The sequence below is a fragment of the Momordica charantia genome (assembly GCF_013281855.1).
Source record: "Momordica charantia cultivar OHB3-1 chromosome 4 unlocalized genomic scaffold, Mcharantia_2.0 BLBB01000004.1, whole genome shotgun sequence".
Taxonomy (NCBI): Eukaryota; Viridiplantae; Streptophyta; class Magnoliopsida; order Cucurbitales; family Cucurbitaceae; genus Momordica; species Momordica charantia.
The window spans coordinates 26883497-26901881 of NW_028275162.1; the positions used below are offsets into that span (position 1 = coordinate 26883497).

At 43.2% G+C, this 18385-nt stretch overlaps 1 protein-coding gene across 1 annotated transcript; it reads right to left on the reverse strand.

Annotated features, from left to right (window-relative positions):
- Positions 1 to 15128: 15128 nt before the first annotated feature.
- LOC111006521 (metalloendoproteinase 2-MMP) lies at positions 15129 to 17023 on the reverse strand. The gene is made up of 2 exons (XM_022278510.2): positions 16446 to 17023; positions 15129 to 15668 (listed from the first exon to the last, which is right to left on the reverse strand). The coding sequence occupies exons 1-2, from the start codon at positions 16960 to 16962 to the stop codon at positions 15235 to 15237; spliced, it is 951 nt and encodes a 316-aa protein (XP_022134202.1). The 5' UTR covers positions 16963 to 17023; the 3' UTR covers positions 15129 to 15234.
- Positions 17024 to 18385: the final 1362 nt, after the last annotated feature.

Below are 18385 nucleotides of genomic sequence, written 5' to 3' on the forward strand. Positions count from 1 at the left end.
CTATACAATTTCTAATAAATAATCTTTGTGGGCTTGTTTCTTTTAATTTCTTGTTCTATGTTCTATTTTGTTGGTTCCTCGTATGTTTTTCTCGATGTTTTATTTTCTCGTTTACAAACTTGGTAAATAAATGAAGTTGTAAATTTGGTTCGATATCAAATTTAAATCATTTTCAAATTCGTTTCAAATTTGAATTTAAATTATATTTCAACTATTAAACTACATTGCATAAATTCTACATTTTTAAATTTGATTCAAAATTCAAATCTGAACTATAAATCCATCGTTTTAAAGTTGGATAAATTCAAAAATTTGGATAAATTCTATATTCTCAAATTGTATCCAAATTTTAAATTTGAACCATAAATCCAGCGTTTAATTTAAAGTTGGATAAATTCAAAATTTTGAATTCATCCCAAATTTGAATTCAAATTATATTCCGAGTCGGATAAATTTCATATTTTCAAATTTGATCCAAAATTCAAAATTGAATCATAATCCAGCTTAATTTTCGGTTAAATTAAAAGTTTTCGAGTTTGAGCCAAAATTCAAATTTAAACTCAAATCCAACGTTCAATTTAATGTTGGATAAATTTTAAATTTTCAAATTCATCCCAAATTTGAATTTGAATCATATTTTTACTTTTAAATTAAATTCAAAGTAAAAAAAAAAAAAAAAAAAAAACTTCTGAAGACAATTTAAATTTTAATAGATCAATTTCAGATATCTCATTTTAAATTGTTCAATCGGACCTACAACGATATCTTGATCCACGATTAAAAACTTTTCTTCAAAATTATGACTTAAATTCATCTTTTTTATTGCACAATATTTTCGAAATTCAGTCACAATTATATTTGGCAAAAATTTCGAAAAGAGGCATTGAACCATAAATTTTGGGTCAATCATAAACGGCCACGTCATTATTTATTTTATTTAGGGATTAAATATATATTAACCCTAAATTAAATTAAAGATAAATCGACAATTAAAATATGTAATTGGATCATATTAGAATTGGGCTTGGAATCAATTTGGTTCACAAACTTGACCCAAAACCCAATTTACCATGAGATTAGGTAGATTAATATTTAAATTTAAATAAATTTAAATCCATTTAAAGAATTGGACTGAGCCCAAAATTATCTAAACCCAAAGGCCCACCAAGCCTGTGGAAACCTCTATAAATAGAGAGGATCTCATTCATTTTCGAGGTTCAGAATTTCATAAATTGAGAGAATTCACACAAAATTGAAGACTCTCTGAAAACTTGAAGATTCGAAAACCACCTGAAGACTTGAAGACTTTCGAAGAACATAGAACTTCGATCTGAATTCAAGAATAAGCATCTCAATCTTCACATCAAGTTCGAGAGAAGAAATCAGAAGATAAAGATTAGAGATTGAATCCACTGTACAACACATGTTATAAAAATGAAAGTTCAACTCCCCGAAATATAATTTCTCCGGAAATTTTGTGTGAACTATTTTGTTTGGAAGTTACAATTATCAGTGAGTACAATTTAGTTAAGCTGAATGAATGCAACGGTTGACATGATTTGGAATAATATTTGGAATAATAAGTGCACGGTTCTCTTGTTTCTCATTTTTTTTTTTGGAAACAACTAAAACAAGTTTTTCCTTTCTTGTTCCTATGGCTATTTGGAAGAATGTTGCCTCATCTCTGCCTCCCACTTGGTTTACCAAATATTCCCCGTCTCTTTTTTAATTATAGTATATAACCATGGTTATTTCATTAAATTAGAGTGCTAGCTCTTTATAAGCCTCCTCGAACATGTTGAAGAAAATCCACGGTATTAACAATAATAGTGCTAACGTTGTCACATTAGATTATTATTGAAGGATAACTATACTCCAAGTATTTCCACACTGTGTAGGTATTGTCCACTGGCAGAACTTTATGATTTTTGCTTTTGATTTCAACTAAAAAAAACCCTATACTAATGGTAGTAATTGTTTGACTTATACAACTCTAATTACTTCTTTTCTTTTCCTAGTCAATGTGGAACTTTAGTTTGTGCAGTCCTACCACCCTCACACAAGATCACACTGGTATTAAGATAGTATGAGGAGTTTGAGAACAAGTTGAGAAAAACCCGACAGTGTTAGCAAAGAGAGGAGAGAGAAAGAGAGAGAAGAGAAAGCGTGAGAGCTGAGACTGATTGCTACTATTTTCATCCTTATCACCCTGGAATATGTTATAAAAATAAATACTATTGCAACATCAAGACTGTTTATGCAAGGATATGCACAACAGTGTTCTTCAGATTGCAGCTCGAACTCGGCCTCCGGACCGATCTGAATACTTGGGCGGACCTGTACAAAAAGGTGAGCACTCCGACGATCAAGTCAGTATAGGTCGGATTCCCAGTTTAGTTCGAGGTCAGAAATCATCGTACCTGATCGCGGAGTGAGGTCCTCTACTTATGGGTGGTAGTCCCGCTAATCTCGCGATGGTTGCACCCGGTAATCTCGGGACCGTCGGTTACACCCGGTAATCTCGGGACCGACGGTTACACCCGATAATCACGCCGCTGACAGTAGCTCACATCGGCCCCCACCGAGCTTTCCGGTAGGTCGGGCCTCGGCCAGGTTCACCTCGGCCCTCATACTTAGCATCTGTCAACGCTAGTGGTGGTGGTCTCGGCCGTCCGAGCTGGGCATGACTCATGAGTCATCTTGGAGCACCAATAGGGGTCATCCACGTGTCCAGGGTATTCTCTTCCCCAAACATTGGCCCCCTCTCTGTCTGGTCCGATCTCGACCTGGCAGAGAAGTTCATTCGACTTGCTTTGGACGCGTGGCGACTTCCTATTCGTGGGAAAATATAACCGTTGCAAAAGATTTATCGTCGGAATATTCAAATATTTCGACGCTTCGGATCTTAGGGAGGATCCTAGCCGCTCGTTGATTACACGTGTACGGTGGGGAAATTTTTCCGACGAGCTATAAATACCCTCAATCCTTCAGGTCATACCTTACATTCCCTGAATTCTTGGAGTTCGATCTGAAGGTAGCTCGAACCCTTGGCAGGTCGGTCTCTTCCCTCACTTTCTCTTTCGAATGTAGTCGCCATGTCGTCCTCTTTTAGCAGCAACTTAGGGTCCGATGAGATTTTAGCTTGTAGGTTAGAGTCCGAGCTCGAGGAGATAGAAAACTTTAGGTTCTCCGATGACGGGGAGGATAGTGATGCCTCCACCTCGGGTCAGGGTTTGGAATACCCTTCTAGGATACCGGAGTACTACCTCGGATCCCTTCGTAGGGGGTTCACTATCCCTGAGAACATCCTCCTTAGGATTCCGGAGGAGGGGGAGAGAGCTGACAATCCTCCAGAGGGATGGGTCACTCTCTACTTCAAAATGTTTGAGTACGGCCTCAGACTTCCCTTTCACCCTTTTGTCCAGGAATTTCTCTTCCGGACTGGGTTGGCTCCGGCTCAAGTGGCCCCCAATGGGTGGGGTGTCATTTTCGCTTTGGCCATCCTTTTTTGGCTACGAGCTCGGGATAGTGAAGAGGCCGAGCTGTTGGACGTAGACCAGCTCCTCGCGTGCTTCAAAGCGAAAAGGATAGCTAAGAAGCCCGGTCGGTTCTATATGTGCGCAACGAAAGGCGCAGGCGGTATAGTTAAGGGGCCGACCTCCATCAAGGGATGGGTGAGGAAGTGGTTCTACGCTTCTGGGGAATGGCTTGCAAAGCACGAGTCAGGTCGTTCCTTCTTTGACGTTCCCACTAGGTTTGGGAACCTAGGTACGGAGTAGTTCTTACTTTTTGTGATTTTCTTTCCTGTCATTCAGGTCTAACTCAGATTTTGTCTTCGTGCAGTTTCAATCCGACCAGTCCCCGAGCTTACGCAAGCCTCCTTTGACACGTTGAAATATTACAAGGAGCATTTTCCGAGGGGTAGGAAGGTCGGAACTTTGGTGACCAACAAGCTGCTGCTTGAGTCCGGGCTGCTAGATTACAACCCGGCAGTTCGTCCCATTGAATCCTCAAGGCCGAACTCCGAATTAGGTATGCCGAGCTTGCTACCCCCTCTTTTTCCTCTAACTTTGTGCTGATTTCTTTCCTTTGTTTTGCAGCCATGGTTTGCGGGTTTGCGAGTAACGTGAAACGCAAGTCCAAGGGCCGAGCCCATGCTCTTGAGGCCGCCCAGAGTTCGAAACCTGCCACTCCTGCTGTGGTAGGGCCAGCCTCGGAAGATCCAGCCCCAGTGATCGAGCTGGAGTCTTCTGAAGGTCCCTCCAGGGAGAAGCGCCCCAGGGATCAGACCGAGGCGGTGCACGTCTTGCCCTTGGGCGAGGAGGTGAGGGAGGAAGTCCCTCTGAAGCGAAGGAGGAAGAAGAAGAAGACGACCTCCCCCTTGGAGGTCGGAGGTCGTGGGGTCTTGCCTGCGAGCTTCGCAGATCGGGTGGACGATCCTGAGGCCAAGATGGACGGAACGTCCGATGTGACGGCACGGTTCAGAGTTGAGCCGTCAAGTTCTGGGGTGAGGGACCAGGTGTCCCGCATCTCGGCTGCAAGTTTGGACCGCTGCCTAAGGAGGGCGTCCAAATTTGTAAGTGACCCAGGGTCCGATTTGCAGAGGACCATCGACTACGCCGCTGAGGTAAGACTAGTGTCTCCATTTTTGCTCAATTTACCTAACAGGTAGCTCAGTCTAATTTTCTTCTTTGTACCTTTTCTCAAGCGTTTGTTGCTTCCATTCAATCGGCTCTGGCTGTAAAGGCCGAGCTGGATGGGAGGGAAGTTCTGGCAGCGAGGGAGAAAGAGGAGTTCTCTGCTACCTTGGAGGCTGCTTCCTCCACTATGAAGGATGAGCTGCTGAAGGCTCACTCTAAGGTGGAAATTTTGAAGGCCGAGGTGGAGACCAAGGCCGAGCTGCTGAAGAAGAAAGAGGACAAACGCAAGGCCCAGCTCCGAGCTGCCCACGCTATTACCGGAAGCTTGGAGAAGGAGAAGTTCCAACTCCTGAAGGAGAAGAACGACATGCTCCAGGCGCTTGAAGCGAAGGATGAGGAGCTGAGGTATGCGACTGCCGAGCTGGAGACGGTGAAGGAGCGTCTCAGCAATGGAGTCCTATTGGAGGAATCGTTTAGGCAACATCCTGACTTCGATGGAATTGCCAAAGCCTTCTCCGACGCGGGCTTCAAGTTCCTTATAAAGGGCATTGCTTCCGACATGCCTGACCTTCAGATCGATCTCAGTGGTCTGAAAAAGAGGTATGCCGAGCAGTGGGCGTCTGGGCTTGGCGGCACCCCTGGCCCCCAAGCGTTGGTGGATAAGTATGTCAGAGATCTGGACTCTGACTACTCCGATCTCGAAGAGGACCAGGTCGGCACCACTCAGGAGGGCGCTCCTCAGGCAGGCTCTTAGGCGATCATCCTTCATGAGGCCTTTCTCTGTCTTCCTTCTCTTCTCCTTTGTTTGTAAGTGTCAGGGCAGAGCTGCAAGGTCTATAAGCCTTGGCTCTGCTCTCCATTCAATAAAGAAGCTCCCATTTGTTTTTACTTTGTTGCCTTCCTTTCTTTGCTTTTTCTTTAAGCTAAAGCCAATGTCACCTCGCACCTCGTACTTTTGAGGTCGCGCCTTCAAAAATACTTGAAATTTTGAATTCGAATCTCTGTCTCGTATTCAATACATTGTACCAACTCTGGATTTTTTAACATTGCACCCTCAACTTAAAAAACGTTAAAAGGCTAAAATGCTAAGTCCGTAGCTGTTCTTCATATCGCACCTCGTACTCTCAAGTTCAAAGGCTTGATCATTTTGAAATCGTCCATTTACCTTGAAGGTTTGAATTTTAAGTTCATCAGTGGTTTTGGCATCGCACCTCGTACCCTTAGGTTTTGGAGGATTGAACTTCAACCGACTGCTGGAATGTGATCGTGTGGGAGTCCGTGGCCCCCATTTAATTTCTGGTCGAACTCGGAATCATGAAATTAAATCATCACGTTTATTCCGATCATAATTCTTTTGAAACAGTTTTTACAGATCCATTGAAAACCATTTCCGCATTTCAAGGATAATACCGCTTCAGGTGCTCCACGTTCCATGGGTGCGCGAGGACGTCTCCTTTCAGATCGGCCAACACGTACGTCCCAGGTCGGACTATTCCCTTGACTTCAAACGGCCCCTCCCAGGTCGGGTCAAGGGCACCCACATGGATTTGGACCTTCCTTAGGACCAGATGTCCGACTTGGAGGTTCGAGGTCGAACGCGGGCGTTGTAGTGTCTGGCCATTCTGCCCTGATATTCCGCCAGGCGTAGCTGCGTCATTGCTCTTCTTTCTTCCAACAAATCGAGGTTGAGGAGCAGCTCTTCCTCATTTGTTGTAGGCTCGTAATGCTCTACTCTGTCAGATGGCATGCCGATCTCAACCGGGACGACAGCTTCGGAGCCGAAGGCCAGGGAGAACGGGGTCTCACCCGTCGATTCTCTTTGGGTGGTCCGGTACGACCATAGAACATTTGGTAGCTCCTCGGCCCACCTGCCTTTCTTGGAGTCCAGTCTAAGTTTGATGTCTCGCTTGATGATCTTGTTCACTGCCTCCACCTGCTCATTTGCTTGCGGATGTGCGGGGGACGAGCTAAGGTGACTTATTCCAAGCTTGCTGCAAAAGTCTTTGAACTTGGCGTTGTCAAACTGCTTCCCATTGTCTGTCACAATGGCCTGCGGTATACCAAAGCGACATATGATATTTGTCCATACGAAGGATGTGACTCTGGATTCCGTTATGTGGGAGAGCGCCTCGGCCTCGGCCCACTTTGTGAAGTAATCCACAGCAACCACAGCGAACTTGGTCTGGCCTTTTCCCAAAGGGAAAGGACCAATGATATCTACCCCCCACTACGCGAATGGCCACGGGGCCGAGATGGGGGTGAGCAGCTCGGGAGGTTGGTGGATTATGTTTCCGTAGCGTTGGCAATTGTCGCAAGTTCTAACGAACTTCTTGGTGTCCTGGCTGAGGGTCGGCCAATAGTATCCTTGTCGGATCACTTTGGCTGACAGCGACCGGGCGCCTGAGTAATTGCCGCACACTCCTTCGTAGATTTCTCTGAGGACGTACAGGCCCTCTTCAGGGGTTAGGCATCTCAATAGAGGCAAGGAAAAGCCGCGTCGGTACAATGCTCCACCTCGGACCACGAACCGAGCTGCTCGCCTTGCCAACTTTCTACGCTCCTTGGGGTCTTGTGGTGAATTGCCCCTAATGAATTCCTCGATCGGGTCCATCCATGAGGACTCTGGAGCGTCGATCTCCATCAGATCTGGCTCTGAGATCGAGGGATTATCTAAGATCTCGACGGGGACCGACCTGGCCAGGTCGGTCTCGTACGCTGATGCTAACTTGGCCAAGGCGTCGGCATTGGAATTTTCTGCTCAGGGAACCCGGCTTACTTCGTAAGTTCAAAACTGGGCGAGGTACGATCTGACCTTGCCCAAATACTTCTCCATTCGGGAGTCTTTGGCTTGGTACTCTTCCTTGATCTGGCTCACAACCAGCTGAGAGTCGCTGAAGACCTTAACACGAGAGGCCCCCAATGCTCTGGCAATTCGTAGACCGGCAATAAATGCTTCATACTCAGCCTCGTTATTGGAAGTCCGGAAGTCGAACCGCAAGGCATACTCAAATCGCTCGCCTCCTGGTCCGAGCAAGAGGACCTCGGCCCCGCACCCCTTCTCATTGGAGGATCCGTCGACATAGATTGTCCACGGTAGGTCGGACTCGCTCAGCTCGGAAGGTGGTGTGAGCTCGGCTATGAAATCTGCCACTGCTTGCCCTTTCAACGCAGCTCTAGGTTCGAACTAGATGTCGTATTCACTTAGTTCCATTGCCCACTTCATCAGGCGTCCAGAAGCTTCTGGCTTATGGAAGATGTTTTTTAGGGGCAAGTTAGTGAGCACCACCACAGTATGGGCTTGGAAGTATGGTCTAAGCCGTCGAGCCGAGGTGACTAAAGCGAGAGCCAACTTTTCCATCTGAGGGTATCTAGTCTCGGCTTCGGTCATAGCCTTGCTTGTGTAATAGACCGGGTTTTGCCGCGCTTCCTCTTGCCTGATTAGGGCCGAGCTGACGGCACTGTTAGACACAGCTAAGTACAATTGGAGCTTGTCCCCCGGCATGGGCTTGGCGAGCAAAGGTGCCGAACAGAGGTAGCTCTTCAATTGCTAAAATGCTTGTTCGCACTCCGCTGTCCATTCAAACGGCCCTTTCTTTCGTAGGACTTTGAAGAAAGGAAGGCACTTATCTGTCGATCTTGAAACAAACCGGTTCAGGGCCGCAATCCTGCCATTGAGGCACTGAAGCTGCTTCAGCGTCTTAGGTGCCTCCATCTCGAGCACGGCTTTAATCTTTTCGGGGTTGGTCTCGATTCCCCGGTTGTTCTCCATGAAGCCAAGGAATTTTCCCGAAGAGACTCCAAAGGCACATTTAGCTGGGTTGAGCTTCATTTGATATGTCCTCAGAACCTCGAAGGCTTCGATCAGATCGGACAGGTGCGACTTCGATTGCTTGCTCTTGACGAGCATGTCGTCCACATACACTTCCATATTCCGGCCGATCTGCTTGGCGAACATTTTGTTCACCATTCTCTGGTAGGTCTCTCCTGCGTTCTTTAAACCGAAGGGCATGACCTTGTAACAGTACAGACCTTGGTCTGTTATGAATGCGGTATGATCTTGATCTGAGACATGCATCTTGATTTGGTTGTACCCAGAGTAGGCGTCCATGAAGGTGAGCAGTTCGTGCCCGGCTGTGGCGTCCACAAGCTGATCAATCTTCGGCAGTGGGAAGCAATCTTTCGGGCATGCCTTATTTAAGTTCGTAAAATCTACGCACATTCTCCACTTTCCGTTAGATTTTTTAACCAATACAACAGTGGAGAGCCACTCGGGATACGAAATTTCTCTTATGTATTTAGCTTTCAAAAGTTTTCTAACTTCCTCAACAATTACATCACTTATCTCCTTGTTTATAGGTCTTCTTTTTTGTTTTACAGGTCGGAATGATGGATCTATGCTGAGGCGATGCGTCATAATTCGCGGGTCAATGTCAGGCATGTCCTCATGGGACCACGCAAAGACGTCCGAGTTGGATCTGAGGAAGTGGATTAGCTCCTCTCTGTCGGTGGCCCCCAACTTGGTTCCTATGCTGACTTGCTTCTCGGGACTAAGCAGAGGAACAAGCTCGAGCTCCTCAGTGGGTGCGGCAAACTCCCTCCTCGGCAGGTCGGCCTCGAACTCAAGCGTCCCATCCCTACTGGCGAGAGTTTCAAGGGCGCAGACCGATGAGCCTTTAAGTGCGGAGGCATAGCACTTCCTCGAAGCGGTCTGTTCTCCTCGGACCGTGCCCACGCCATTGGGGGTGGAATACTTCAAAACTTGATGAAGTGTCGAGGGAAGGGCCCGAAATGAGTGGATGATGGGTCTCCCAAAGATGGTGTTATAGGCCGATCTACCGTCAATTACCACGAACTCGGCCATTTGGGTGACCTGAGTCTGGTCCTGCCCAAGCGTGACCGGCAAGTCGATACAACCCTCTGGGATGACCGATTCTCCAGAGAACCCAACCAGCGGTGTCGGGCTTTTCTTCAATTGCGACCTCGTCCATCCCAGGGCGAGGTAGGTCGGTAAGGACAGGATGTTAGCAGATGCGCCTCCGTCTACCAGCACCCTCCTGACCACCACGTGATCAATCAAGGGAGCGATCACAAGTGCATCATTGTGGGGCAGGTGGACTCCCTCCAAGTCTGCTCCGTCGACGGTGATTGGGCAGGTCGGCCTCTGCTCCCTGATGATGCACACCTCGCGCCTGTCTGCACGAGCTAACTCCTTTCTTTTATGTCCGGACTGACCCCCGCTTGGCCCTCCGAAAATGGTATTGATGATCGCAGGTCGGTCAGTGCGCCGGGGCGGCGTCCTCGAACGCTTTCGCTCTTCTTTTTTCTCTGTCGAGCTGGTCCTGGGCTTTCACACAAATTTCTTGAAGTAGCCATCTTGAATTAGATCCTCAATTTGGCGCTTCAACTCCCAGCAGTCCGACGTGTTATGGTCGTGCTCCCGATGGAAGCCACAGTACTTGTCCTGCTGCGCCTCTCCGGGGCTCTCCGAAGCTTCTCAGGACGCTTGAGTAGTTTTTCCATTCCAGACTCCTCGATGTTCATAGGATTTCGGAAATTGGAATCGTGGTCGGAGTGAAGCGTTCGTAAGGTCGGCTCTTGGTAGGTCCGTTCTCTACCCTTCGATACTCAGCTCGGCCGCTGGAAAAGGATCCCCTGTCCTTGGACTTGGGATCTGCCTTTTGTATATCTTTCCCAATTCTGCCCCGGCCGATCTTTTGTTCTGGTGGACCGATTTTAGTTCGGAGGAGCTCCTGTCCATCGATGACTTTCTTCGCCTTCTGAAGCACTTCGGTGAAGGTGGCCGGGGCCTCCTCTCTAAGTTTCACCGTGAGGGCTTCGTCGGCTAAACCGGTGAGAAAATAGCACATGGCCGAGTCATCGGAGCAGTGTGCGACCTTCAATTGCTCCTCCTGGAATCTGGTGACATATTCCCGCAGCGTCTCACCCTCCTTCTGTCTGATGGTGGCGAGATGGGTCGCTGTCTTTTTGTCATAATGCCGAGAAGAGAACTGGGCGAGGAACTCCCTTCTCAGCTGAGAGTAGGTCGAGATCGACCTGGCTGGCAGTCTCCGATACCACAAACGCGCGCTGCCGGTAAGCGCGATCTGAAAGGCGCGGCATTTGATTGCGTCTAATGCCGCTTGGAAATCCATGAGGCCTTCAAAGACCTCAACATAATCCTTGGGGTCGTTCGACCCATCATAAGGTTTCACGGTAGGAGCTTTGAACTTCGGAGGGATCGGTGCTTCCAAAACGTCCGAGGTGAAGGGCGATTCCCCCAACTCGCCATCGTTCAGTGGACCTTCTTTCTGCTCACATTTGGCCTTTAAGGCCTCCACCTGAGCGTCGAGCTTGCCCCTCAGCTGGTCGAACTCCGCCCTTGTGATCACCCCTGCGGGAGTTGCTGGGTTGTGAGAGGATTCAGCCTGCTGGTTGGAGCTCCGGTGTGAGCGGGATGGTGACTGTCCTTTTCGGAGAGATGAGCCTCTCTTTCTGTTGAGATGCTCACGGAGGTCTCCCCTCCGGCGAGTGTGTCCCTCGCTTTCGTTGTCTTCGGGATGTTCCTCCTCGACTAGGCCGAGGTGGGAACCCCTTTGCTCGCGTATGTCAATGCGCGTCATTCGATTTTCAGATCGGGACCCTACGCCTGCAGCTAGTATCATCTCGTTATACATTTCCTCCATGGACCGCATTTGTGTGCGCATTGCCTCCATTTCTCTCTGGAGTGCGTCAAAGTTCTCATTTGTTGGAGCCGGGGCTGGACCCTGGGCGCCCTTCTTAGAGGTCCCACCTCGGCCACGGGTGGCCTTGGATGTCCTTGGGTGCGCAGGTGGTAGGACAGGCACGGTGATTCGTGTCGACCTGCGGAGGGGTTCTGTTGCTAGGCCGTCGTGACCTTGCCCCTCTACCGCTGCTGCTCCGACCTCCCTCTGGTGGGCATCGCTGGTAGCTAGAGTCCTTCGATCTGCCGTATTGGTCGAGTTTGCTGGTTGAACCATGTTCGCTCGCGTGTTGGTTTAAAAGAATTGGGATGACTTAGATTGTCTTCCCCACAGACGGCGCCAAATGTTTATGCAAGGATATGCACAACAGTGTTCTTCAGATTGCAGCTCGAACTCGGCCTCCGGACCGATTTGAATACTTGGGCGGACCTGCACAAAAAGGTGAGCACTCCGACGATCAAGTCAGTATAGGTCGAATTCCCAGTTTAGTTCGAGGTCAGAAATCATCATACCTGATCGCGGAGTGAGGTCCTCTACTTATGGGTGGTAGTCCCGTTAATCTCGCGATAGTTGCACCCGGTAATCTCGGGACCGTCGGTTACACCCGGTAATCTCGGGACCGACGATTACACCCGATAATCACGCCGCTGACAGTAGCTCACATCGGCCCCCACCGAGCTTCCCGGTACGTTGGGCCTCGGCCAGGTTCACCTCGGCCCTCATACTTAGCATCTGTCAACGCTAGTGGTGGTGGTCTCGGCCGTCCGAGCTAGGCATGACTCATGAGTCATCTTGGAGCACCAATAGGGGTCCTCCACGTGTCCAGGGTATTCTCTTCCCCAAACAAAGACTAAAATAATTCACATCATCATCTAATAGGTTAACGAAAAATTAATATTATTGGAGGCTATATTGGAACTGTGATATGATGTTCGAGTATAGAGGAGGGATATATAAATGGACGTGAATAGATACCACATTCGAATAAACGGGATCTTAAAATTAAAAAATGCTTAAAACAAAATTGTCTAGTAAGTATCTATACCACGGTACATTCTTTTTCAACAACTGAATCATGAGACTCTAAAATTAAGCCTGATGATAACCTTCTAAAAAAGTTTCTTAACGAACATACGAGTCACCCAGCATTTTCAGAACTAATAAGAATTTAAATTTGGGGATAAAAAAGCAGATGTCAAAAGTGGGTCATTGTGAGACATTACGAAGTTGACAGAGACATGTGAAGAATGCCATTACAAAAACTTCTAGAATGTTGGACCTACGTGTCCTTCGTCTTTTCACACCTTTCCTTCAAACTTGAAGGAAAGCTTTGAAAAAAACTGTTTGGTTTGAAAATGTTGTCAAAAAATTTCTATTATTCTTTGATCTACAACTATATGATTTTCTTAAAAGTTGTTATTATTTTCAGCATTGAAATTTATATTCGAAATATGTAATTTTAGAAGAGAACAACAATAACTTTTTTTTTCTTTTTTTGGTCTAAAAACAAGTCATCCGTGAAGAATATAGACAATATTTTTAAAAAGGAATTAATAAAATTCAAATGTGGTTTCACTAGTTTAATTTATTATAGAAGGAAAAAAAAATGTTTGAAAATAATTAACTAATTCCACCATTGTTGTAACACAAAAAGGATTGGGTGTTTGTGCCATAATTTCCGAGATCATCCTTAATTCTCATTCTCTTGAAGTAAACATTTGCTAAATGAATTTTGTTTTAACATCTTATGACATTCACGTTGTAGGATCAAATAAAATTTATCAACTATTTTGTTTTAGTACATATATCTTAATTTTTAATTAGCTGTTAAATTATTAAACGCTTTTCTAAATTATCAAATTTAATCCTTAAATTATATATGTGGGGAACATACATTACAAGAAGATGAGACTGTTCCGACCACCTTTTATCGAAGGTTATTAAAATCCTTTGAAAAACAGTACATTCATCGAAGCCTTTGAAAAATATATGATATTTTATCGGAGGTTTACAGAAAACCTTCGAAAATTATGTAATTGTTCCAAAGGTTATTAAAAACCGTTGAAACATGTTAATCTTTATTGAAGGTATTTTGAAGACGTTTGAAAATTATTCACTATTTTATAAAGGTTATTAAAAACATTATTTATCGATAAATATTTTAAACCTTTCAAAAATATATGAAATTTTATGGAAGGTTTTTAAAAAGTCGTTGAAAATCATGCATTTTCTCAAAGATTATAAAAAACCCTCAGAAAAAGATGGGTGTTTTAGATAATTATCAACAAATTTCATAAATATTCTTAATTTTTCGTTCCATTGCCCCACTTTTATAGGGCATGGACTCCCTACAAATCTACTCTTGCTTCTTGGCCCAATTTTCTTTTTTCTTTCTTTTTTGACTACTACTTGAGATAAATTTGGTAAAATACTTGAGACAAATGTTTGACAATAGAAGAGAAATACAATAATAGAATTTTTTTTTAAAATAATAAATACTCAATTTTTCAATAGTGGTTAGAGTAAAAATAGGGAAAAAAATTATGATACTACGGTAATATGAAAAACCTCCGTTTTTTGTTGGCCAGCATTAAGGTAGCATTTTCATAATAGTGTGGATCTTGTTATATATTACTTGTTGATGTGTCAAAATCTAAATGGAAGAAGTAGGTACTACGTCGTAGTTCTAGGAATTTTCTCTAGAGATAGATGCTCTCGAGTAAGGACTTAAATATTTTTCTTTAGAAGAGTATAGTAATGGTCAAAATAAGCATAACACAACGGTAATTGGTAGAGGCTGTGAAGAACCCACCTCCAAATGTTGTACTTAAAAAAAGGAAAAAAGAGTGTAGTAATGAAAAAGTGACCTCTCCTGAAATTATTTCCAACGTCCTTATTGTTTCATTATTACTCTCAAATATTTGGATTCTTCCTTTAACAATTTAACAATTTTCATAAACCTTTCAAAGATAAATTACTTTTTCTGAAGGTTTAAAATTGTTGAGAATAAGAATATGATCCTTGGAAAATAATAAAAACTTTTCAAAAAGTGTTTGAAACCAACTAATTCTCGACAACTAATTTAACAATTATCGAAGATTTATAACTTTTGAAAAATATGAATTTTTGAAAGTTAACAAAATCTTTGAAAAACCTTTTTCGACGGGACCTATTTCGACATTTTTTGAAAGTCGAGTGAACATTCGAAGAAATATTTATCGAAGGTTTATTTTGTACTTTTTCAAAGGTTTGTCACCTTCGAAAATACTCGATTTTCTTGTAGTGATACATATGAGATAATCGAGTCTATTAGAGCTATGCAAATGAATAATACTTAGCTATTTATCGATCAAATATCTATCTCTCTCTCCTACTAATAAAAATTTTATCGACTATCAATAAAGGATGGGTGCTAGCTAATAAGTACTCAAGTATCGTTGGCATGAGCCCGTACGACTAATTATTTTCTTCCACAGCCTCCTATAATTGGCCTGGCTCTCTCCTTTCACTCTCTTAACCTATTTGTTTATATTAGTAGTCGTTTACTTAGTTTTCTAGAGCGTATTTCTTTCTTTCTCTTTTTTTTTTTAATTATTTTTTCTTTCCTTTTGAGCTGTCATTTTCTGCGGCTTTCTCATTTTCCATATTCAACGGTCGAATTGGAAATTTGAATTTTCTAATTTTTCTTCCTTTTTTAGAGGGTTGGTGTTGGAAGAATTAACTGTTAGATTAGAAGTCTCTTTTCTTTAAAACCATACTCAGTGTATTTTGAATGGAAACTTAGTCTTCCAACTAATACATTGATTTAAGTTACTAACATCAGACATGAAAAAAATTGGAAAAATAATGAATGAAGTTCATATATTTCCAATTTAAAGTGAACTATTATATAAAGCCTTAATGCCTGCGATATCGTCGGCATGCAAACCCTTGGCAGCTCCTTCGGGAACGGATGGCCACATGATAGCCCCTTCAATGGAGCTGTGTTGGAGGCCGAGGAGGTGTCCGATCTCGTGCAGCGCCACCGTTTCCAAATCGAAAGAACCGGAAGCCACTCCGGCCGCCCAAGACTCATCGGCGTCCAAATGAAACCTGCCATCAGAGGGCGAAAAAGCATGGGCTACCACTCCTCCAACGCCGTCGAAAGGAAAACCGTCTCCATGGTCACCCCTTTGGAAACTTATGTTGATGTCAGCAGTTTGGTTGCCGGAAACTTGCGAGAAGGTGAAGTGAGAGTTTGCAGCCCATGTAGAAAAAGCTCTACCCACAGGAGTTATCGCTTCCAACGGAGTTCCAGAGATGAATCCTGTAAATAAAAGATTATATTTACTGTAATCCATCAATTTAAATTTTCAAATTTCATGGTAGTTGAGGTCTTATATGTTTCAACCGATTCAATCAATCATATCATTTCTATAAATGCAGACAGCAAATCAATGCCAAATGAGCAACAAACATACACCAACTAGACCGTTACTAAACTCATAATTCTAGCCACCTTTGGAGCATTTGTATTAATTGGTAAATCCTTTTATTTATGGCATTTGTATCTTTCATAATTTAGGCCATAAAGGGATTATTACCGTTGGTTTATCTTACCTTTCTTTATCCTAAAATCAAGTTCTAATTGTTGTCAATTACCTCCTTAATTGACAGCCACCCCTGCCGTCAAATCCTTTCCTAAATGGACAGCAGGTATATGTGATATTGTTGTATAAGATTTATATAGTTTTTGTCTTTGAAAAAGATGTATGAGAATTATTTCAATTGAATCAAGGTTGAATTTGTTTTAATTTCTTCGTTACTAATATTGATAGATACTTATTTTGTTTTTTTCACACTATTGTTTAGTGTCATTTTACTCTTTCAAATAATATTGATTATTATCTGTTTGGTTCTAGTACTTAATTTCTAAGTCCACAAGTGAAGCGAGAAACTACCTTGAACCTTTGGGCAGTGGTATGAGATTTTTGTGTCCAAACTACCTTTTAACTTCGTTTCCTCTCCTTAATTAATTAATTTTGATAAATACTTGTTTCACTTAATCAGGCTAATTAATATATGAATAAAAAAGTAAATTTACCATAAGTGAGGTGGGATTTTGTAGTTGGCCACTTGGGGTTTCCTTCAAAGAAAGCAAAGTGAGAAACTGTATGGAAATGGCTACTTCCATCTCCTTCATTTCTTTTCTTGCCTGATCTCATCCAAGTCTTGCCATCGATGATATCCGCAACCCCGCATCGAGGCTTCGACATTTGAGCCAGCGTCATGGCGTCCAAAGTCCCCGTGACCTTGAGATTGTAATTCTTCTGATAAGTTTTAATGGCAAACTCCAAGAACTCGTCAAACTCATCTTCATTAGTTTCGGAATGAATTTGAACATTGTTCAAGTAGCCAAACTGTTGAAGGTATTTCTTCAGCTGGTGGATACCTTCCAGTTTGTCACCCTTTTGGGATCCATGAAGGTGATCCGGAAACACAAATTGCGATTGCATTTTTCTATGGGAATGCGCAGGGTTTGGCCGAGAAGATGACATTAAAGGGAAGATGGTAAGAAGGAGAAGAGTGAAAGTGAAGAATGATAATCCTTTCAACGCCATAACTCACTTCTCCAAGGCTCGTTGGCTGTACGTAAAAGGGTTGTTACAATTTTTATGGAGTTTGCCGAAAAGTTGTGGTCTTATTTATAGTCTTCCAAGGAAGAAAGAGAATTACGTACGTGAAATATAGAAATTGTAGTTTGCATTATAAGTTGTTTTTTTTAGTGTTCGGGTTAGCTTGTGTGCACATCAACTAATCTCAACGAGACAACCACCTGATCCTGCAATATTTGGTGTCACAAAGCACATACAAATTACTAATTCCTTTAGGTAGGTCCATTATAGGATTTGAACGCATTCCCTCTCAATTAACCCTAACCCCTCGAATGTTAAACTTGTGTTTATTTAGTTTCTATAATTAAAAAAATTAATTTTGTATAAGAATTATGTAGGGGCATAAACTTAAACTAACGGGGTTAACAGTAGCAACGTATTAGATATAAAATTGAAAGATTAAGAGTCGATTAGAATCTTTTAAGAGCTAGTTGATAGATATATCTATTAAAATCTTTTAAAGTTGAAGGCTAAATAGACTGAATCCTAACTTATAATTGAACACCCAAAGGAACAAAAAAAGAAAAGAGGCCGGGTTAAGTAGTAGTACAGTGTTTGTAGAAAAAGGTGGGATTTGGGGATAGAATTAGTTAATTAGTCATCAGTCAATAACGAAATATGAAAGATGAACAAATGGTTTGAAAGTTAGGCTGGAAAATTGTTGCAGCAGACAAGTATAGAGAATTCAAATTCTGCATAAAATTGCGTCAATGTGTGACGATTTTGGTGTAAGCGTGGAAGGTGAAACAGTTACTCAACGTTTTACATTTCATATTTGAATTACTCCAAGTGAGAATATGTTGACCAACTCCAGAATTTCTTTTGTTGCCACGTCGGACAATGGACAACCTTTTTTCTTTCTTCTTACAGAAACTATACAGCTTCCATTGTCCAACTAGTCGGCTTGATTTCATGTGTCACGTTTTTCTCTAAACATGGCAAAGAGATAACTACCTCATGAGCTTGTGTTTCAGGCCCTACTATGTTTAGAGTCCATTTGGTTTGTTTTTTGTTTCTCATTTTTTCATTTTCGATCTCGTAGAATAAAAGAAAGTTAATAGAAAGTTTTATATGGAAATTATTTTTTAAAGTTAAATATTCAAAATTTGTATGTTATATTATTTTTAATATTTATTATGTATTTGGATACGAATTTTGGCCTGCCACGTGTCATAATCGAGAGGAGAGTTGAATTGACACCCACACGAAATAAGGAAATTGACCCAAAATCATTTAGGTAGGCGGATAGGGTACGACCCAAGAAGCCGAGCCGACCTTCATCAAAGTCCGTAATGTTGTCTCTTCCGAACCCGACAACATGTCGCATTTTTAGGGTGTGTCAGAGTTCCTGTCGGGCCCAGTTTCTATA